The sequence below is a fragment of the Onychostruthus taczanowskii genome, unplaced genomic scaffold (genome assembly GCF_017590055.1).
Source record: "Onychostruthus taczanowskii isolate IOZ18803 unplaced genomic scaffold, ASM1759005v1 scaffold2, whole genome shotgun sequence".
Classification (NCBI taxonomy): domain Eukaryota; kingdom Metazoa; phylum Chordata; class Aves; order Passeriformes; family Passeridae; genus Onychostruthus; species Onychostruthus taczanowskii.
The window spans coordinates 28,234,631-28,258,369 of NW_024499239.1; the positions used below are offsets into that span (position 1 = coordinate 28,234,631).

Consider the following 23,739-nt stretch of genomic DNA (forward strand, 5'->3'; position numbering starts at 1 on the left):
TCCCTTTTTCTCAGGATATTCCACATCTCCTTGCAAACTTCATTACATGCTGATTAACAATTAAAATTCAAGATAATAAACAAGGAGCATTGCTTACTCCAGTTCATCAAATACTTGGCCTTAAGTAAATACTGAAACACAACATCACAGAATCCCAGAAAGGTTTGGAGGGAAAGGACCTTAAAGTTCATCCCATCCCCCCCCTGCCATGGGCAGGGACAACTTCCACTGTCCCAGGCTGCTCCAAGCCCTGTCCAACCTGGCCTTGGGCACTGCCAGGGATCCAGGGACAGCCACAGCTTCTCTGGGCACCCTGTGCCAGGGCTCAGCACCCTCACAGGGAGGAATTTCTTCCATCATCCCCATTTAATCAGAATTTTAAGTTGAGGGAGATTCAAATTTCCTCCTGGCACTTCCATTAATGACTTTTGAGCATATCAGCCTTCCCTAAGCGAAGCAATAAAGAATTAGGAATAAAAAAAGAATGCAAGATTACACTGCTGAGGCTCAAGGCTGGCTCCAGATCCCAACAGGAAGCCATGCAGGGCAGCTTTTTTTTCAGTTCTAAAAAAAGGAAACTTGCATAAAGAAATGTTTATTCTCCCCTTCCATAAAGAAGGATTCATCTGGAGCTCCCATGGGAACAGAGAAGTTCTGTAGCAGCTCAAGACACTGCTCTGAATGCAAATCATTTCTCTGCCTCACGCTGGGGGCATTCGCTCCCCAAATGAACTCTGAGGGCTTCCAGTTCTCAGAAAGAAATTCAACTCTTAAGAAAAAGATGCTAAAAGGAAACTAATGACTCAGTAATCCTTATTTCTCTCCTAAGGCGAGGAAATCTTCATTCCCTGAAGAAGCAGGGTACAAAAACACTTCCAACTCAGTGTTGGAACTCTAGATGCTGAGAATTTTAAACTTTCTGTTTTGAAAAGCACAGACCCACAAGAGAATATTATATTTAACCTAAAGCTGTAGAGAAGGCTTCCAAAATTGATTGATAGCACTAAGATTACAAGTGTGTAATTTGAATAAGAGTGTGTGATATCATGAAGTAGAAAATTTAAAGTTTTAAAATATAGTAATATATATAAAGCTATATAAGAAGTTTTAATTGTTCTTCCTCACCTTCTTCTTCATGAGTTTAAGTAACACTTTGTAATTAGACAAAAAAGTCCACGTTGCAGGACACAAAAGATCAGTTATTGAGTTAAAAATTAAAATAATTTAAATGTCATTTCTTAATTAGATAGTTTAACCTTAAAAGACCTTGTAAAGAAAGACAGTTAGCCATTTTATACCTTGTTAGTAAAATACTACAGAACTCACTATTCATGAAACTGTAAAATAAATTTTTAAAGAATCTAACTTTGAATGTGAAATACCATCTCAAGTACCTTCAATCTCAACCTTCACAAAAAACAAACCCCAAAAAACCAAAAAAAAAAGACAAAAAAAGCCCAAAAACCAACAATTCTGAGCGTCACCCACCCTACCTTGGCAGCTGTAGGGGATCCCGATGCGGCTGCAATCCCTGACCATGTCCACAAAGCTGGAAATCTTGAATTCCTCTGCAGCTTCTTCATCCTCATACTGAAAGAAGCCAGTTAAAATCAAATTGGATTAGGCATGCCCTAATTTGATTGGTAGGAAAGAGAAGATGCAGCATGTAAAGCACTAAAATATCACCTACAGGCTGCTCCTGAAGCTCAAGCACCCATTTTTGGGAGGTGCTTTGGGATTTTGGAAATCCCATCATGGGAGGGATGTACTCAAGCCAATGGAAAATTGAAAAAAAAATCAGACTTCAAAGCAAGGTTTTTAATCATGACATATGAAGGCATTATTATAGACTTTATTTTCAGCTTTCAGTCAGTTAAAGTTTCAGTTAAACTCTTTCAACATCCAGATGTGAAAGATAAAAGTAATTGTGAGGATACCAACTGATGTACCACGAAAAACGTGCCACTGAGGGAAAAAAAAATAAAATAAGATAATGTATCACCAGCTAAACAACACTGAGCAAGGGAAATCAATGTCAGAATAAGCCCCACGTCACAGATTAGGCAAGGAGAACCAGCTTTGGTCTGAGGGAGAGGTGAACTGCAGGAAAAGGAGGAGGCAAGAAGAGGAGAAACCTTCATGCAACGCTGTCTGCAGACTTCAGCAGACTGAAGAGCAAACATCCTAACTCAGAAAAGCATAAAAACCAAACTGAAGAGACAAATCACACTAAAGTCATTTTTATAACAGAACACAGCAGACACACTGACTTTGACCTGAAAAGCAGTTTAGCAGCAAGCCTGGAACCAACAGGCTTCTTCAAGAGCCACTTGTTTTCTGGAGCAACATCAGAAGGCAGAGGTGTTTTGCCTATGTTATTTTATTTTATTTCTATGTGCAGTGCTCTGAGCTTCTTATCAAGGCAAATGACATGATTATGAACTTTTTGTGAGCTTCAGGGTACACCCATCACATTTATTTTGAGAAGAAGTTCTTTTAAGCCAAGCCTGAATTGAAGCTGCAGCCCCAGCTCCTCTGTGGTGTGTTCCTCCTTCAATCCCAGGAAGCCAGATCAAAGCTGCAGCTCAAAGCCAAGCCCCAAACAACTGCCAGTTTCTCAAGACTTAAAAATGTCATTGGAATAAGAACTTGGGTTTTGGCAGGGTGCTAAAGGCTTGCTCACAATCTGCTGTTGCAGCCAGTTCGACTGTGGCACCCCAAAATTTGCTACAGCAAATTTCTCTATTTTATCCTATTTGGCCACTTTGAACATGGGCATTTTTTTAGTGATATGTGATTTTTTTTCCCCCAAAAACTAGGATATTCTCTTAAATTCCTGTGGTCTAGTTAAAGCAAGTAGGAAGGAAAAAAGGAAGCAGAAGCTCTGTGTTTTGCCAGAGCCAGTACAGCATTGCTTTATTTATTTCTAAAATTCTTGTGCTTTTTTTGTTTCATTTTTATGAAGTTATTTCTATCACTAAAATAAGTCCTTAAAAGCCACTGCAGGCAATTCTCCTGTAAACAGGATGCACTTAAAGCCTGACACAGCAAGGTTTTGTTTGTCTTTCAGCAGTAATCTAGGAAACTGGCAATTCTTATACATGGGGAATGTGACTGGAAGTGCTCAGCTCACTCACTTACAATGAAGTAAAACTGTATTTTCAGCTTCCAAAACCAAACCTTTCCCCCCATTTCCACAAAGAACAAGGCACATGGTTCACCTTGCCAGTTACATCATTTTTTTCAAGGCAACACTGTGTGATTAAGGTTCTTTACCACGATAAATCATATCAAAGCCCATAAGCAGATGAAGCTTAAAATTCAATAGCTGAGATTGCAGCTGCACTGGCATCTGTGTGGTAAGAACTTCTCTGCTCCTGATTCCAAAGTGCACGTGTTCTCCCAGCATCAGATTTGCCCTTTCAGCAAGGATTTTGGCAACAAAGAAGCCTTGTGAAGCCAGGCTTTAGGTTTTGCTGGGGCATGTTTTAACCTGGTGCTCAGCTGTTCTATCCTAACAAGAATTATCCCTCTCTGCTGCACTCCTGGAATTGTATCCACAACAAATTTTGGGATCCATGGACAAGGTATTTATAAACTGGAGCAAGATCAGTGGAGGGCCACCACAATCAGTGGGATCCAGCAAGGAGAGATCCAGGCTTGCTCAATATCTGCACCTCAAACCCACCAAAATATTACTCAGGTGGTGAAGTCAGGCTCTCCACAGTGGTCACGACAAAAGTCTTGATTTAAAACAATCAGGTTTGGGTTTGACAAAAGGAAACACTTTTTCACTAGGAGGACAGTGGGAAAATGCAGCAGGCAGCCAGCAGTGGTTCTGTCATCCTTGGATGATTTCAACACCCAGCTGCAGAAAACCCTTGAGTAACCTGATCTGATCTCACCACTGAAGCAGGAGGCTGGACAAGATGATCTCCAGAGGTCCCCTGTAATCTCAGTTATTTCCTAATTCTGTGATCTAAGCTATCAACCAGACACATAAAAACACAATCAGTCTATTATAAGCCCCATCACTCCCAAGCTGGAAACTCAAGGGAACAAAAGATTTCTCTCCCTGACTTTCCCACTCATTTTTCCACTGGCTTCACTCACCATCACAGGCTCCAAACCCACTCCCAGCAGAATTCAGTGCAATTCTAACTTAGAAAAGGAACTACACAGAACTCAATGTAGGAAGAAGCATTTCCAGTCTGCACTGGAATGAAAAGGTCCTTATTCTATACCCAGACAAAGAGTATTTTCATTGTTTACTCCTCTAAAAATACCTCACAACATAAATGGACTTTATAATACTTGCAAGTTCAAGATGAAACTCACATCAGTCAGGAGATGTAGTGGAAGTGAGGTTAATGTTCACAACAATAAATGGACTTTCTCTATAATACTTTAACTTGCAAGTTCAAGATGAAACTCACATCAGTCAGGAGATGTAGTGGAAGTGAGGTTAATAGTTCTTAACAGACAGATTTGATAGTTAAAATGAAAATACATAATGAAGTTTCTTGATTTTAAAGGACTTACTAAACCCATCTTTCCTAATATTCTAAAACTATTGGCAGCCAATGCAAACATGGACAGCAAACAAGGCTGATGTGGGAAATCTCAGCATTGCCTGTGATACTTGATTCACATTTGGCATTTTTCACAACCCACATTTTTTTCCTCATTAAAAGATCACTGACTCAGGTCAAAACAACAGCAATTAGTGGGAGAGAGGAGCAATTTGTCCTCACACTCCAACAAATAAAAGTATTGACAAAATATTCTCCTTGCACATTTTAGCAAATTATTAATACCCAAATGTACACACATATCATTCCCCTGCTGAGGGGAAAAGAGGAAAAAGGCTTCTGGAAAGAATGTTTTTTAAAGCTTTACTTTAAGGATCAGTTCATTAACAAGTTCATTAGCAAATCTTGCCTGCATTCCTTTTTCACTTACCTCATTTTCAGTCAGACAGTGGAAATGCAAGTTCCTCCAGTGTGCCACATAGGGTAAAAGATGACTGTAATTCACAGGGTTGCAGTACAGATGAACACTGTCAGGTTTTATTAATATGATTATATCTGCAACAATCACAACAAATATTCCAGCATCAGGACTCCACACACAAGAGAAACTGAACAGAAAACATTTTTTTCTATTCTGCACCTCATTAAAAAAGAAAATTGTTCAGCTATCTGAACGCAGTGCAATTCCTGGTTTCTTTTAAACAAGCAGCAGGAGCAGTTGGCAGCCACAGACAGTTCCAAGCACAAGAGCACTTGATACTGTTCCAGACAACTGGGGGGTAATTCCCAAGTCTTGCACAGAACTTGCATCAGCCTGTCCTTTGTGCAGCCAAGAGGGTCAGGATGAGCCTTCCCAGAGCACTTCCAGAACTCTAAACTCCAGCTGCTCTTGCCTGATGTTACATCAGAGTTGCTTCAAGTAAAAACTATCAACACCACAGGCTGCAGGGGAGATAGCCAAAAGTTTCGTGCAAATAAGGGAATAATAAGCTGTGATCACAGGGATTGGCCACATTCCAAGTATGACAAAGGTGAGTTAATGAGGTGAGGTAAAAAGGAGCTCAAGTGTTTTAGAAGTGCAGAGGTGTGATCACACAATATTAATAACATGTATATACACCTTGACTGAACTAATGGGCTGTAATTGTGTAACTTTACAACATTTGAGATAAATTGTGGAGCATAAAACACATTTAATATATCATTTTATGTTTAAAAATGAGTCCTTCAGCAGTGTTTCTAAGAAGATATTTTCAGGCATATACAGACAACCTGAGACTTAATGACCTTTATTTTTTTTTTGTATGTCCCTTTTTCTGCTCATCTTCTATCCAGAACAGGTAAAAAATGTTGAGAACATTACTCACCATCCAGAACTTCCTCAGGAAAACCTGTCCTTTCAAAGTCATTGTTGTTCTGGTTGTACAAACCAAAGAGCAGATAATTTGCCAGCTCTCTGCACCCTTCATTGTATCGACTGTCTATCCCTGCAAAGCAAAACCACAGGAGAATTGGTGTGTGTCCTAACCCTGCATACCTGAAAAGTTTATTTTCTCCCTCAATTTATTAAACTTTAAAGCAGGAGCATGAACTCAACTCCTCAACTGAACACACTGAGAGAACAGGGTAGGGAAAAAGGAGATTTTGCAAGATCACTGCCACATGCTGACATCCCCCTTTCAACCTAAATCCACGAGTATTCCTTAAAAATTGTAAAAGTATTGTTTTCTGCTGTGCTGTGCATCCAAAATTCCGTTTTTTCTCGTCATTCAAACATCTGTCTGGATGCAGGATGCATTCTAATTAATATGTGTTTGATTGAAGCTTCCTAACAAACTAATCCCGTGACCCAAATCTCCTGCTTTGGAATACATGATTAAACATTATCTTATCCGTGCTACAGAGCAATCCCTGAGTCACCAGAGAGCCACTGCAGACTTCTGACAAATTGTGAAAAGATGTTCTGGCAAAAAATATGGGCCACAAAGATCTTCCAAGGAAACCTTTCCTGGTCCTTGGGAAAATTAAACGAAAACAACTGAAGATCTGGAACATGAAGAGACAGAAGATAAATTCAAGAAGAAAGCAATGAGGTCATAGATTTAGAAACTATTTTCATCAATCTTCATCTCTGGATGACAGTCACAGCCATAATTCTACTGTAATAAACCCAGTTTTTTCAAACAAGTACAACTGCACATAAAGCAGCATCCTTGCCATCCACATTTCACAGAGGTCACCAGCATTGGCTGTGAAAAAATTCCTCTAATGGCAAGTTTTCCTACCAAGCTTTATTAGGATTCAGTGGAATGCTTGCCAACAAATTTGGATTTGTTACATTAGGATACAGTGGAACGGCTGCCAACAAAATAGGATTTGTTACCACTGCTAAAAGAGAGATCAGGACATTGATAATGTAATAACCTGGCCTGAACATCTGAGTCTCAGCACTTGAACTGGAAACCAATCAATCAAGAGTCACCTGGACTTGGCAAAAATTGGAACAAACCTCAGGTTCTCCTGTTTATGCTCCTTTTTCATTTTTCTTGTTATGCTTCAGCTTTAGAGTGCTAACCAGATGATGTGTCTGCATCCAACTACTGCATCCCACATCTTAATAAAGTCTTTGTTTGCTCAGTGACTTTGGTAGCTCACATTTATTCCAAGGTATCTGATATTTGGTGGAAAGCTGCCTCACATCTGTCCCAGCTTTCTCAGCCCTCAAAGTTTTTTTACCAGCCATAATCTTGGAATCCTCACTCTCCTGCTGTTTCTGACCTCTCATTCATAAGTGTCCCTCTGTTTTATTTACATTTTCAGGCACAGCAATGTAATCTGGAATTCAGTGGGACTCAGCACACAAATATAGCTGCCAAAGCCCTTGTGTCTAGGTGGGATTTTAGTTACAAACAAGTGGAGACTCCCTTCTTTCAGGAAGAAACTGTCCCATTGTTTTAGGGAACTCCCTTTCAATGTAATCAGTCTCCTTGGAATCAGCTGCAGCCCTGGGAAGTGAGCACACACAATCTCCCGAGGATAATCTGTTCCACTGATTACCTGCCTAGCTGAGGCACCTTCTGAAGACTCAGAGGAGCAATAATCTGGCACAGACAGGCTGAAAGAGCTGGGAATGTCCAGCCTGGAAAAGAGAAGGCTCCAGAAAGACCTCAGAGCCCCTTCCAGTGCTAAAGGGGCTCCAGGAGAGTTGGACAGGGACTGGGGACAAGGGCATGGAGTGACAGGACAAGGGGAATGGCTTCCCAGTACCAGAGGGCAGGGATGGATGGGATATTGGGAAGGAATTGTTCCCTGTGAGGGTGGGGAGGCCCTGGCACAGAGAAGCTGTGGCTGGCCCTGGATCCCTGAAAGTGTCCAAGGCCAGGTCAGTCAGGGCTTGGAGCAACCTGGGATAGTGGAAGGTGTCCCTGCCCATGGCACTGAGTTGGAACTGTGCAATCTTTAAAATCCCTCCAATCTAAGCCATTCTATGATCCTGTGATTCTAATTTCTGGAAGATCAGAAGAAAAATGAGAAACTGCCTTCACTTAAAAAAAAAAAAAAAAAAGTTGATGTCACCATCACTTGAAGAGTTTGAGATTTTATCTGGGTACAGCAGCTTACAGCAGGGAAGAGCTTCCAAGCCAAACTCCAAACCCCTGCTTTTTCAGTTACTGACAGAAGGAGGGGAAGAGAAAACAAAAGATCTGAAAGGGGGACAGCTGACAAATTTAACTCTCACAATAGATGACATGGGTGAATTTACTGCTTGCAGAGCACTGACAGCCACGCAGGGAAGGCAATTGTTTAACATAAAACCATGAATTCTGCAGAATATTTGGAATTTGTGCTTTACTTGGGTCTTTCAAGTATCCTATGCAGACAGGAGCTGTCACACTGAGCCTTTAGTGCTATCCTACAGCAACATATGGAGTTAAAGGAACAGATAGAGCTAGCAGAAAACAAACAGGAAATGAAACAATGACCAAGATAAGATACCCACGAGAGCATATCAGGAGTCCTCCCCAGAACAATGGGCAAGGCCATTAATTAGGAAACCCCGACGCCTGTCTCCAGCTGAGCTGGGAGTTTGGAACTCCCCCTCCTGTTGCCAGCCCTTGGCAGGGGTGTGGGCACACCCTGAGTCAGGCTGAGCCTCGAGTTCTTGCTCTGCTCCCCAGGCAGGGCTCAGCTGCCCCTCAGCAGTTTGTTCATTGGCACAAAGTGTGAAAAACGCCAATCACTCGTTTTAAAATTGTTAAAGTTTAATAGTAATAAAATAGTTATGAAAATAGTAATAAAAAAATTAAAGCAATAAGAATTTGGACAATCAGGACAATAAAAGCAAAGAATTATGGAGCTCTGGATGCCTCCTGGGCACTAAGCCCCAAAAAGCAGAGCTCTCTAACAAAGGATTAACCCTTAAAAAAAACCAGCCTGTTGCATATTCATGTATCTCATACATGATGCAAACATTCCTTTCAAACTAAGGATTATTCTGTTTATCTTGATTTACAAGATGGAGGGAAGCAACTTCCCCCCTCCACCTTGTAAATCAATCGCCTTGGTTCCTCCAGTCTGGGCCTTCCCAATAAGGAGGCAATAATTCTTTTCTTGGAATCCTGTTGTATCTCCATCCAGAGAGGATAATGAGAAGAATTCCTTGGTTATTTTTTCCATTTCTTGAGTCAATTACAAAAAAAAGTATCTTGCATCACATTTTAATATTATGCTACAGCCTAAAAACTGTATTTTTCACACTGCTTAAAAGATATTAATACAACATAACTTTCCAACATAACCCATTTTAATATTTGCAAAGAGCCAATCCTCTAATATGCATTTTTCACAAAAGCATTCTGGCCAAATGCAGGGGGGAAATCTGTCTGCTGGCTAAGACCAAGTGGGTGGGAGACACCCAAGGGCACTGGCAGGGATGCAAAATGCAGCTGGGGACAGCAGGAGGGTGAGGATGGAGGGAATGGACACATCACCTTCAGATATTGGCCCAAAAGCAACAGAATTCTGGAAATGCTGCAGAATAATTCTAAAAATAGTCTCTGTTTGGAAAGGGAATGGGATGAACAAGCAGAGCAATAGGATTCTCAGAATGTGGGAGATACCCCAGCAGGGAGAGCTCTGTGTGGGGTGGATACAATGGAGAAAAAATAATCTAAAAAAGGTGATGTGAACATTAACTTTCTGTTCACATACTGATTTTGTAGGTTATAAATAATCTAGATGATTTATTTAGATTATATATTTTATATAGTATATATAGATTATGTATATTATATATATTATATTATCATTTTATATTATGTATTATATATTATATATAAGTATACAATATTATATATATTATATACCATAATTATATGTATTATATACTGTATATTTAGATTATATATCTAATTATATAATAAAATCATTTATATCATACATAATTTTATATGTTATATCTTTATATTTAGATTATATGTCATTATAATATAATAATATTATCTATTATATATAATATTATAATTACATGTTATATATTTAGATTATATAAATAATTATATAATAATATTTTATATTATATATTATGTATAATTTTTATGTTATATGTTATATATTTTAATTTTAGATATAATATATATTTATATAATATATAACTAGATTGTCTAAATATATAAACTAAATAAATAATCTAGATTATTTATAATCTAAAAAAGCAGTATGTGAGCAGAACCAAAGTAAAATAAATATTTACTGCAACAGCCTTAAAAGTATCCCCATAGTCTTTGAGGAGAATAGAAAATAAATATCAATATTTGCAAAAATTCAGCTCAGCCGTGCTGAATGGTGAAACAGCTTAATCCACAATCAGAGCAGCTACAATTATATATATAAATACAATTATATATAAACACAAGCTACAATTGCAGTAGTCACAGACACCCCCTGCTCACAGCTAATGCACGTCCTCAGAAATCACAGCTGCTGAACCAGGAGCTGAAAATCTCTGCTGAAAGTTAAGATGCCAAGAAACACCATTATCATAGAAAATAACTTCAAATATAGTTTAAGCAGGTCAGTTTGAACAGCAACACATCACAGCTTCTTAAAGCCATTTGACATGCCCACCTCCAAATTCCTTTTTCCTGTCAGCTGTGAGGCCTTTTCTTCCCAGCAAAGAATGCAGGAATGTTAGCCTGCAACCCCTTCAAAATCAGATTAGAGGATTCTTTTTTAAAAATCAGCTGTAACTCCATTGAAGTATTTGCATCAACAGTGGCTCAGTTCTCACCTCTCTCTGGGATCTCCCAGAGCTGGGTCTGATTTCAGTACAAATATTAATGAACTTGAAGTAAAGCTGGGGAAGTTTATTCTGGTTTTATCTCCCAGCCCAGTATGAAACTGAAGTGGAGGTGAGGGAGCTGCTTTAACTGCAGGCCATTAAAAGCAGCCAAGTGAAACAGAACATGCACTGCCTGTGAAAAACCACAGTTGTGAGTATCCACTTTCCACACAAGCCAAGAGGACTCAGCATGTAAAACTACATGGGTTTTGTCATCAGAAGCTGGTGTTTGATGACAGATTTAATGCATTTCTAACAGTGACATGCCTGTTTCATGGAAGTCATGCCAGAAATTCTGCAGGCTACAGGAGCCAAGCCAGACAAGAGTCCCATTGTGGGTGCTGAGAGATCAGGGCGAAGCACAGATCTCCCAAAAAAACACACCTCCCATGTTTCCATACTAGTGCTCATTTATAAAGAGGTATGTTCTTCTGAAGAGAATTAAATCCTGCACACAACACTGAGGATTACACAGAACAATTCCTTTGCTTTCATTAAAGCTGGGCCATGTTTTCAGTCACTGCTCCTTACCTGGGACTTTCTGCAGTCTCAGAGTCAATAATAATTAAGAAATACTGCAGTGTCATCAGTTAATGTTTTATGGAATTAAATTATGGGGAGTTTTTTTTATTTATGTATATTAACTCCACGTTTTATGGAATTAAATTAGCAGCAAAGGCAACACCCAAGGAGTTTATCCTGTATGATTAAGTTTCACTGGAAGGCTGACACAGTGACCTCACAGAGCTTCTGGCTGCACAGTTACTACTTAGAGACTTAACCTCTTACCCTAGAAAATGCAGGGTAGGAAGGGTCATGTTGTACAGTTAACACTGACTAGAAGAGAATGTTATCTATTATAAATGATTATCTGTTTATAAATTTTATAAATTATTATCTACTATAAATTATCTATTATATATTATAATATATATTAGATATGTATATATTATAGATATTATATATCTATTTATAAATTCATATATATTTTGTATAATACTATATATATACTTTTATTTTTATATTCATTTATTTATTTATAAATTTTATTCTGTGGTCCAGTAAATGAGCTTTAAGTTCTCTTGCTACATCATTAAAGACAGAATAAAACCCAAAAAAATCAGACTGTGGTGTCACTTCCTACACAGAGCTTCTTTAGGGCTACATCAGATTTCTGCTATTTAACTGCAATACATTATTTAAACAATTACTCCTCAGTAATTCAAGTTTCCAATCATAATGTCTGCATTTTTCCTTTAAGATCTTGACACTGATTATATAATGTGAAACAAGAGTCAGTGAAATGGTATTAAAGCAATACAAAACTCCTGTTATTTTCCCACACTTGCACGTGCACCTTTATTTCCTGCTGCCCTTTTCTCCCAATCCCAGCAGAAATAAAATAAAGCACTGAAACCACATGAATTTTATGTGCAAACATTTAACTCTTAACTGCTTCCTGGGTTTCTGGGGCCACTCTTTAAAATTCTTAGCCCAAAATTAGTAAATAGGATGAGGAATTGTTTAGGGAGAAGAGAATGTAACATCAGCTGAGAAACCAGGCTGGGGCTTGGAGCAGCAAGATGAATTTCTTCTTTCAGAAACTCATGGTATCTTTATCAGCATAATGAGAACAAAAAATGTAACACTAACCTAAAATGCAGAGGATTCCATCAGGCTGAGATTTGCTGCTCTGTGTCAGGATAGTCTGAATATTTCGGAGGCGGCTGCAGCTGCAAAAAAAAAAAAAAAGAGAATTTGTCCTCAAGGTCACTGCTGTGAAATGTCAAACTGGGAGGCTGAAGAGCTGACCCAGCTTTGTTTTCTTTATTACAGAAAGTAAATGGACACACTTCAATTTGGGGTTTTTTTTCTTGAGATATGGACCTTAAATCAAGTCATTCCTGATGATTTTTGCCCACTAAAAGATGAAGTCCACAGCACTGAGAGAAGACAGTAACTCAGAACTATTCCTTCAACCCATGAGCTCTGTTAATCTCTAACCTGGCAAAAATTGCTGCTCAGGTTTGCTCTCACCTGGCCAGCAGAAATTCCCTTTTCTACCAGAGAAGAAAAAGCAGAGTAACATCAGAAGGGACCATGGGTGCACCAATATCCCAGCAGGAGTTTGGGAAAGTTTTGGCACCTCCAGCACCCATCAGGAGAATCATTAAGGTTGGAAAAGACCTCCAGGATCATCAATTCAAACTTCAAAGAGAAATTAAACAATGCCAAGTATTGCTGAGGATTTTTACCATAAAAATTAATCATTTATTATATAAATTTTAATTCAGCTGTCCAATATTTATCCTTAAACCAGGCAAAAATTCCATCTGCAACAGCCAGACAGATTTTTTTTTATAATCAAAGTGAATAGTTCATTACATAAATTTTAATTCAGTTGCCCAATATGCATCTTTCAGCTACAACAGCCACACAGAGAGCAACACAATTTGTGCTTCCAGGCAACATTCTGTGAGTTTGTTTAAATACAGATAAAAGACAAGAAATTTCACTGTTGATATTACTGAATGGGATTTCTTGTTTATAGGCTTGTTTATAGAACTATGAGCTGTTCAGCTCCAGGAAACAAATGTCTCTCACAGAAACAGTCAAACAGAGCTAAATTTATGAGCAGTTCAAACAAACAATAAAGTAAGGTCAAATATTTCTATTTTCAGCATTACTTTAGCCAAGTAAAAAAGCAAATAGGTTTTTTCAGCAATACTACAATTATTATGCTCTACTTTCTCTGAAAGAAAGAATGAACATGAAAGGTTTCCATTATGGCAAATCTAAGTGAAATTCAAACATCAGAGATGAAGGACAGACAACACTTCATTTGGAGATACTTCCATGCGAAGCATAAAGTCACTGCAGCCCCCAGCAATAATTTTATCCCTTTTTAGGTCAAATGTTTCAGTTCTGAATCCCTCAATTGTTCTTTTTACCTGGAATATTTCAATTTATATTGGATGGATGGATGATGGATGGATGGATGGATGGATGGACAGATAATGGATGGATGGATGGATGGATGATGGATGGATGATGGATGGATGATGGATGGATGGATGGATGATGGATGGATGGATGATGGATGGATGGATGGATGGATGGATGGATGGATATTTTGACCCACTCTTAGATATGGAAACAGAAATTAAAGCCACTGATGACAGCAAAGACTTCATCAGGTACAATCAGATGTTTGCCCACATTGGTGATGCCAGGAAATCCATGCTGAACTTTATGCTGCACATTTAAGCAACTACTAATTATTCATTCTTTCAAACCTCACCTAAATCTGACTCTCACAGTTCTATAAAATTAAGGTTTTGTATCTTATTCTGGAAAATTTCCATCCCATCATTAAACAGGAGCCCAGAGCAGCTGGCTGACAGATGATTCACTACAAGCTATTCTGAGCTCTTCTTTTTACACTTCCCATATCATGAGATAGAAAGCACAAAAAAATCCCCAGACTCTTCACTGTGGGCACAAATTGGACTTATTTCATTTGTTGGTATGGAAACAGCAACACAAGTTGCACAAGCTCACAGTTATTTGAGGAGCAGCTGCAGGATTGCTGGAGCCTCTCTGAAAAAACCAAAAACATGAAAGCAGCTTTTTGTACAAAGCTGTCCGTAAGTGAAATCCTTCTCAAAATGCTTCAAAGCAAAGGAATTGCTTCCATGATTTCTGAGAGGATCTGAAGGACAAATTGGAAGGACTGAGAGAAAAATTATGTCCAAGGATTTCTGCACTGACACAGCAAGCAGCTCCCAGAGTGACTTTTAATCAAACATTTTCCATATCAGAGGATGCACGTTCCTGTTCCTGCTCAAAGTGAGGAAAGAAACAGTCAACAGGAAAAATGCTGAGGGCACAAGAAGGAGATTTTCCTTCAGCTCCTCAAAAACAAGATGCAATAATTCCTCTGCTACTCAGGGTCAACTGTGAAGGCAAATTTAATTCTCCAGCCAAAAACAGGTTTTTAAGGAACTGTAACATTTTTAGAACTTCTTATGCATTAAAAACAGAGCAGCAATACCACACATCTTGATTTTCTCACCATTTTTCCCCTATCTGTACTGATCACTTACAGAAAAATGGTTAGAACTCACAAAGAACAATTATGGAAACTCACAGGGAAAGACTTTTTCCATTTCATTAAAAAACATTACCTATGAAACAAGGTTACCTATTCCTAAGATATTTAAATTTTAATTTCAAAGGCTTCCACAAAAGAGTGACCCAATAAAACACATTTATTATTTCAAAGAAGTAGTGTTACGAGCCTGTGCAAGAAAACCACAGCAGAGAAAAGCAAAATAAATGGGGGTTTTGTCTTCTTGAGCTCTGGGGAAGTATTTTCTGATCAGTTCAAGTGCTGGGTAGAAAAAAGGAAGAAGAATTGGGGGAGGAGAATCCTCGCAGGTTGGGTGTTTCCTTCCTTTTTTAAGGTTTTAGGTTAGCAATTTTACTCTCCTCGAATTACTTTCATTATTTTTCAAATCAATTGTAACTTTGGTGTAGCCCTTAAAAATATCTAAAGATCTCAGATTAAGCTGCTGAAACATTTCTGCCAGGTAAATCTGGATGTCAGTGCTGACATAAAACATGAAAGCACAGAGCAAATTATACATTCATTCTTTCACATTAAGGTGTTATGTCCAATAAAGATATTTATTTCATTCTTAATATTAAACAGACATTTAGCAGAATATTTTTCTTAGCCTTATTTAAGAAGTGACAGAATGAGAGAATTCTGTGAAAAAGCTCCTTCACAGAAAAATTTTTAATGTCATTTCAAGTGTGGATAAATCATTACATTCAAAGGCTGACACTAAACACAGAAGACTTGTGTGCCTGAAGAAAGATGCCATTCAGAAATAGGGAAGAGAATAATTAGAATTCTTACAACATGCTTTTAAACAATACAGGCTAAACTGTGTATAAAGTCAGAGAGGGGAAAATAAAGGCATTTTCTTGGATTTCACATTAAACAGTCATCTCCCAAAAACAAAAAGACTGTCTGGGAACAAAAATCCATGACTTTTCCCATCTCCAAAACAAGCACTCCTTTTCATTTTGCTCCAGCAGCACAAATTCAAACGGAAACAAGAACCTCCACACAAACCTGTGGGATGCTTCCCTGGAAGTTGTGGCTCTGGATCCACCATCTACATAACCACAGTTAAACCTACAGCTGAAAATAACAAAAAGTACAGGTGTGTTTGGAAACACGGTCCTAAGGAAGCTCCAAAATCCTGGATTCCAACAAGATTTGGGCAAGACAAGAGCTGGAAGCTATTTATGCACCTATAAATCAAATTCTGGAGCAGGTAAAAAGTTGAAATAGGTGAAGTGGGAATTTTTGCACCACTTTTGAGCAGAAGCTGGGATTTCTCTGTGGGTTTAAGGCAGGATAAAATCTCCTGGTGCTGCAAGGGACAGCCTCACCCTTCTCGCCCCCTTTCTGCCTGCACTAACGATCTGGAAGCCATGTGTCAGGTCGGATCAGCTTATGGATCCAAACAACCTCGAGCCCAGGAAGAATTAAAAAGAAAACAACGCTTTCAAACAGCAGCAAGCTGACCTGACTGCTGATGAAGGCAGGTCAAAAGGCAAAGCCACATTTTGGGGTGACAGCTGGCAATAACTGCGCTTGGGCCAATTAAGGAACCGTACCTTGAGGTACTTGATATTCAGCTAATCTTGGACTAGATCCAGGAAAAAAAAAAAAAAAGGGGGGGGGAGATAATTGACAATCATTAACTTCTAAGAATTAGTGCTCATCTGTTCACGTCTTCACACTAATTATGCAAAGTACCTCGCTTTACAACAGCCAGCCTGTCACAGCTTGGTAGCAGACACGGCGCTGCAAGGCACGTCTGTCGGCAAATAAAGAGAATATTAACAACTGTGCCTTTCTCCATCACAAAGAACAAATCCATTTCCTCAAGAAAGCCACGTGGTGCTTGAATTTCCATTCCGTCTCGTTTCTTCCCCCACGATGCTTTTTTTCCCCTGGCTGCTGGTTGGATTTAACCTGAGTGCAAGCTGCCTTTTTTCTTGACGTGGTAATCCAGAACTGAGGCGGCGCCGACATCAGCATTGATCCCTGTTGGAATTCTGGATGCTGAGAATTTTAAAGTTCTGTGCTGAAGGGCACAGACCTACAAGAAAATACTAAATTTGACCTGAAGCCTTTTGGAGAAGGCTCCCAAAATTGATTGACAGCACTGGGATTATGGGTGTGGAGTTTGATTAGAAGTGTGTGATGTCACGGAGTGGAAAATTTAGAGTTTAAGGTTTTAGAATAAACCAATATATGGGGCAAGATGGAGGTTTTAGGGCCGTGGCTGGTTGTTCTTCCTCACCTTTTTCATGGCTTTGGGTGGTATTTTGTAATTGCACAGAAAAGTCCACGTTGTGGGACATGAGTGATTAGTTATTGGGTTAAAAGTGAAAATAATTTAGGTGTCATGTTTTAATTGGACAGTTTAGCCTTAAAAGACCTTGTACCAAAAGACAATTAGCCATTTTATGCCTTGTTAGTAGAATGCTCTAGAACTCACATTTGTAATATAAATAAGAAATAAGAAATCTAAGCCTGAACACAAAATACCATCTCAAGTGCCTTCAATCCTGACCTTGACAGGGGCAGGAAAAAGAAGCTGAGAATTCCCAAATTGGGATTTCCAGTGGATTCCCAATTCCCAGAGGATTCCCACAGCCTGGCAGGGGTGGATTCCCAATTCCCAGAGGATTCCCACAGCCTGGCAAGGGTGGATTCCCAATTCCCAGAGGATTCCCACAGCATGGCAGGGGTGGATTCCTAATTCCTAGTGGATTCCCACAGCCAGGCAGGGGTGGATTCCCAATTCCCAGAGGATTCCCACAGCCTGGATTCCCAATTCCCAGAGGATTCCCCCAGCCTGGATTCCCAATTCCCAGTGGATTCCCCATTCCCAGAGGATTCCCACAGCCTGGCAGGGGTGGATTCCCAATTCCTACCGGATTCCCACAGCCTGGCTGGGGTGGATTCCCAATTCCCAGAGGATTCCCCCAGCCTGGATTCCCAATTCCTACCGGATTCCCACAGCCTGGCTGGGGTGGATTCCCAATTCCCAGAGGATTCCCCCAGCCTGGATTCCCAATTCCCAGAGGATTCCCCCAGCCTGGATTCCCAATTCCCAGTGGATTCCCCATTCCCAGAGGATTCCCACAGCCTGGCAGGGCTGCAGCTGTGTGCCCAATTCAGCTGACAAAGGCTGGCATTTCTCTCCTTCCCGTGTGTTTCTCCTCATCTTGGCAGATGTTTCACTTCTCCCCCACAAAGGCTTGGCAGCCCTAAAAACCTGCACGTGGCCAAGGCTGCATGGATGGCAGGGAAAAATCAGAAATATCCCCACATTAGAAAAAATCCTCACCTTGAATAGATCCGTGCTGCCTACCAAAGTCAATGGTTTTACATTAACAGCCTGATTTACCATAAATAAATAAATAAATGAAATAGAATCATATATCACAGGGTTTGTTTGGGTTTTTTTCTTTTTTTCCCCAAGTCTCACTTCTTGTTAACTCGCTGTTGTGAGCATCTGTTTCCATTTTAGTCCCTGAAAAATCGAGTTTATATTTCTTGGGTTTTTTGTTGACCTCGTGATTTCTATCAGAAATGTTTGCTTGTATCAAGAATCCAGGATTTTCCTGCATTTCCCACAGTCTGACATTATCCCACCTTACTGTAGCTGTGAAAACAGACACCAGAAGTCAAACTGAGCTAAAGACTCTCAGAATTTCATTGATTTCAGAATAACTCTTTCACTGCTTGGCACTCATGAAAGACAACATTCAGCCACCTTAAAACAGATGTTGATTTTCCACCTATTTTGCAAATTTCTCTACAGTGAGCACAGGGATCTTGACTATAAATAGGAGATCAAGTAATTTTTTAGGAACAGTGAGGAAAAAAATGGACATAGATAAATAAATTTTAACTCTGTGTGCATTTTCAGGACAAAATCTTGACCTTAAGTGGACAGGAATATTCAATTCTGTAATCCAGAGACCTCAAAGCTCATAGGAACAAGCCTGAATCTCTCCTCACTAAACATCTGGAACTGCCTGATGTCATTCTGCACAAACACAAACTTTCTGAGGATATTTATAAATGATGGGTTGCCCATCAGTCAGACCCTCAGCCTTGATGTTCTCTCTCTTGATTTACAAAAACCATGTCTGCATTTTCATTTTCTTATGTTGCAGCACATTATGGAGGGCATCAATTATTCCCTTCCAAAAATATTATCAGCTGAGAAAATGCCAAAAACTGAAAAAGGGACAAAGAGCAGCAGCTCGAGGGTGATTATTCTGCCATCACTCACTCTGATTCAAAGGACAGGGCAGAAATCAAAGTTGATTTTCGGTACCTCAAGACTAAATTCACCTTCAGGGCTCATTCCTGGGCCAGAAACTCTGCAGCCAGGTGGCCACAAAGCTCCAAATCAGATGCTGAGATGATCACAAAGGGAGAATTCCAGCTGAAAGGTCCACACCATAGCTCTGCTCCTCCCCGTGGCAAATTTCCCTTCTACCTCTCTACTCCCATCAATCAAATGGTTCCACACCCCTCAATTCTCACCTTAGCAAACTCTAAGCATTCTTATTTCCCCAAGGTGGCAGAAAACCATCCATATTCAAGGAATGGGGGTTGTTTCTCTTTTTTTCCCCCTGTACTTCAAATCAGCTCTCTTTTTGCATTGCTAAAATACAGCACATTCCTCAAGAAAATTAAATAATTCCAGTGCAACTGTGCTCTTACAAAATCCTGAACCTCAGCAGAATTACATAAGGAACACAAAGGCAAAGAAAAAATTGTTAATCTTTCATCACAGACAAGTCCCCTGCAAAAACTGGTTGGGAAACCACAACAGCTCTTTGGTCCCGTGCTCCCAAACACCCTATTCATGGAAAAAAAAAAAAAAAAAAGCCACATATTTAACCACGATGTGATTAACAACAGAACAGTTAGAGCAGGAAAATGTAAAGCACAGAGGAAGAGACAAGAGAAAAATTAACCTAATGAGTCATTTTGCATTTCCCCACATGGACACATGGTGAGAACTGATCTGTATTATGTTACCACCATGGATAATGAATAATGAGGATTTGCTTACTCTGTTTTACATAAAGGTAGTTCAGATTGGGTGGGGGCAGAGGCTCTGAAATAGAACAAATCTGCATTGATTTTCAGATGCAGATATTTAAAACAACGACTTTTTGCTCAGAAATGCCTGTATTCACAAAGAAAACACTCATTCCCCACCAAACACAGGCACATGAAAGATGACATCACCTCCCAAAAAGACTTCCCCTTTTTTGGGCAGCACTCCTCTCTTACTTAAGGGATTTTTTTCTTTCTGTTTCCAAACCCATTCTTTACTTGTTACAATGCTGAGGGTCGCCAGCTCCCAAGGTGCCACATGGCAGAGCAAAACTCTCAAGCATGTGGAAGAACTCCAAGAATTATCTCTGGCCCTTTCTCTAGTCTTTATATAGTCTGAAGAATTTTTCCATTCCTGTTTGGGAACTTGGGGGTGGAGGGGGGGGGAGGGTAACAGATTGTTTTGTTTTAAGTTATTTTTATCTGATGCAGATATTTAAAACAAGCACTTCATAGGATTTTTGCTCAGAAATGCCTGTATTCACAAAGAAAACACTCATTCCCCACCAAACACAGGCACATGAAAGATGACATCACCTCCCAAAAAGACTTCCCCTTTTTTGGGCAGCACTCCTCTCTTACTTAAGGGATTTTTTTCTTTCTGTTTCCAAACCCATTCTTTACTTGTTACAATGCTGAGGGTCGCCAGCTCCCAAGGTGCCACATGGCAGAGCAAAACTCTCAAGCATGTGGAAGAACTCCAAGAATTATCTCTGGCCCTTTCTCTAGTCTTTATATAGTCTGAAGAATTTTTCCATTCCTGTTTGGGAACTTGGGGGTGGAGGGGGGGGGAGGGTAACAGATTGTTTTGTTTTAAGTTATTTTTATTAACTGCCTGCTATCTGCTGACTGCCTAAGAAATTTATTGCAAACGCTGGCCTCCATCTGGCCTGACAATAAAAAAAAAAATTTAAAAAAGAATGAATGTTAAGGAGGAAAAAAAAATTAACAGATGACATGGCTCCTACAAATGCACCAAATTACAGTTGCTGGCTGCATCTCCCAGTGGAGCTCAAAAGCTTGCAGATGTTCAGAGAGGCTGAATGTTCTCATGACAACTCTAAAACAGGGTCTCAGATTACAAAAATCACTCAGGAAGAGGAAGGCTTGAGTGGAAACCATTTTCTCTTTCAGCATTTTTTTTAAACCATCTTGGCATTTCGTTACCCGTCATGAATTTTTAGATACTTTACAGCTCTAAAGAAATACCAAGCTCTTTCTAAATAATTAAGATTAATTTATTCCGTTTTAAAAAAATTATTTGAAAAGGTCACTTCTTTCTGTCTTCTTTTCAATTCAGAAAGGGAGAGAGGGAACAGAACCAGCCCTGCTCACGTGTTCCAAACAAGCAGCACAACCTCCATTTCTCTCACACCAGAATTCCTCATTTCACTGGCAAATCATCCAAAAAGTGAAAATGCTTTTGTTCCCTTCTTGTACTTAAGATAAAAAGCCGTTTGGTTTTGGTGTTTGTTTGTTTTTTAATTGAAAATCTCCAGCAAGCACAAGAGCCAGGCAGCTTGGCCAAGTGTTTGTGTGTGATTCACGTGCAAGGTCTCCCTTCCCTGATTATCTGGCTTCCCACTGCTGAATACTTCCACGTATTGTGCTGCACCTATTGAAAGCATCAAGCACTTCAGTTCCTGGGTTGTCCTTTGTGGTACCATAAAACAGAATCATTTTGGTTGGAAAAGCTCTCCAAGACCATTGAGTCCAACTGTTACCCCAGCAGTGCCAAAGCCACCATTGAAGCTCATCTAAGCACCACAAAAATGTTTTTTAATTGCCTTTTCTATACCTGGAGACTCCAGCACTGCCCTGGGCAGCCTGTTCCAGTGCTGGACAATCCTCCCAGCAGAGAAATGTTTCTTAACATCCAACCTAAACCTCTCCTGGCACACCTTGAGGCCGGTTGCTCTATTCAAACCCTTTAGAAAATGGGCTGCAGCATCACACACATGGGTGCACCTTAAGTCTCCAAAAGGAAACAGAGCTCTGGCAACCCAAGGATACCTGAGCTGACACCTGAGCTCCCACAGAGCCAATGCCACCATCTCACCTGTCCCCACACCCCAGCTCCTGTCAAGCCCTACCCAACATATTTTCAAAGCTCAGGAAATTTTATTACCTTTGTACCCACTAACCCTCCCAGCAGAAGCCCACAAAAATACAGCTTCTTCTTTCTCCCAAACCTCAGTTATCCCTACCCTAATTCACTTTCCCTGCCTTTCACAAGCCTTTTTTTTTTTCCCCCTTATTACCAAGACAGCCCACGCCGACCCCTCCCAAATCTGTCACAGGTTTATCCCCTACAGAAACACAAACCCTGTGTGCACACAAACCCCCCCGTGCTGTCCTGCTGCTCCCGAGCCATGGCAGCCTCCCACTCACCCTCCTCCAGCAGGATTCCTGCTCTGACAATCCCTCCATCCACAAGGTCACAGCAGGCTCCTGTCTGCCGCCCTGGCAGGGCCACCAGCACCCCCTTCCAGGCAGCCACCACAAATCTACCTGTCCCCAGCATGGACAGTCCTTTCCTTCTCGTTGCCAGCACCTCAGGTGCTGTTCCAGAACCCCAAAACCTCCTTAATGATCCCAAATCTGACCGCACCCCCCTCCACAGCTCAGTGCCACGCAGGAAAATCTCTCCTTGATGCCTCATCCCTTCTGTCCCACCCCCATCCTTCGCACCCCAACGCCTTCAATCAGCTGTAAAACCCTGCTGTACCCCAAATGAGCCCCGTCAGCCCTGTGAACACCCCACTTTCTCCCACACCAAACCCCTCAAATCCCCATCCTACCGCTTCAAACCTCTCTCGCCATCCCCTCCCATTCCAGCGCACCTCATCCCTCGCACCCCAACGCCCCCCAAACAGGCGTTTAACGCTATTTCCTCCACGAGCAGCGCCACAGCTGTGAAAGCCTCAGCTTCTCGCACGCCACATTCCTTCTCAATGCATCAGAACCCTCCACATCCTTCCTTCAGCGCCCCTCCAACAGACCCCCACCCCGCACACCCCTTCCCCACCCCACAGCCCCTTCAGCGCAGCCCTGCCGCTGGCTGTCACCCCTCTCCTCGCTTTCCCCACTGCCCCTCCGGTACCTGACGAAGGGCCCCGGGGCTCGGGGTCGGGGCCGGTGCCGCGGGGGCGGCGGGAGGAGCGCGGAGCGGCCGCACAGCGCCATGGCGACCGAGATGCGCCGGAGCGACGGGGCGGCTCCGCCACTGCGGGTCTGCGCCCCGCCCCGCGCCGCGCGCACCACTCGGCCCGAGGAGGGGGAAGGATATGGCACACAGGTACAGATCCCTCCGCTCCCAGCTTTTCTGTCCGCGCAGGATTTGTCCCGAGTTTTTCCTCCTCTCGCAGGAAGTGCGGTTGGGAATTCTTGGCTAGCGGCCCTAGCTGGGAGTAAACATAGCGGGGATGAGATTGCTCACCCCTTCGGCAGGAATGGGCTCGCCCAAGTCCAGCCCCCTGCTCACACACCCCTCACGCCCCCCCCCGCTCCCTCTTGGGCGCGTCCAGCCCCCACCGCTGCTGATGTCCCCCCCTACGATGGGGCGTGGGCTCGTCCGATGGCAGGGAGTCCCCGGGGAGGGGGGACAAGGGACCCTGAGACCCCGGGAGGAGGGA

The 23,739-nt window shown here is 41.2% G+C and overlaps 1 protein-coding gene across 1 annotated transcript in view; it reads right to left on the reverse strand.

Moving 5' to 3' along the window:
* DNAAF9 (dynein axonemal assembly factor 9) overlaps positions 1-23,339 on the reverse strand; it is a 66,625-nt gene extending 43,286 nt beyond the window's left edge. The window contains exons 1-5 of the mRNA XM_041403013.1: positions 23,208-23,339; positions 12,526-12,605; positions 5,900-6,019; positions 4,963-5,087; positions 1,494-1,590 (exon numbers count right to left, since the gene is read on the reverse strand). Coding sequence (XP_041258947.1) covers positions 1,494-1,590; positions 4,963-5,087; positions 5,900-6,019; positions 12,526-12,605; positions 23,208-23,290 — 505 coding nt within the window. The 5' untranslated portion in view covers positions 23,291-23,339. The remainder of the gene's footprint in view (positions 1-1,493; positions 1,591-4,962; positions 5,088-5,899; positions 6,020-12,525; positions 12,606-23,207) is intronic.
* Between the last annotated feature and the right edge of the window lie 400 nt (positions 23,340-23,739).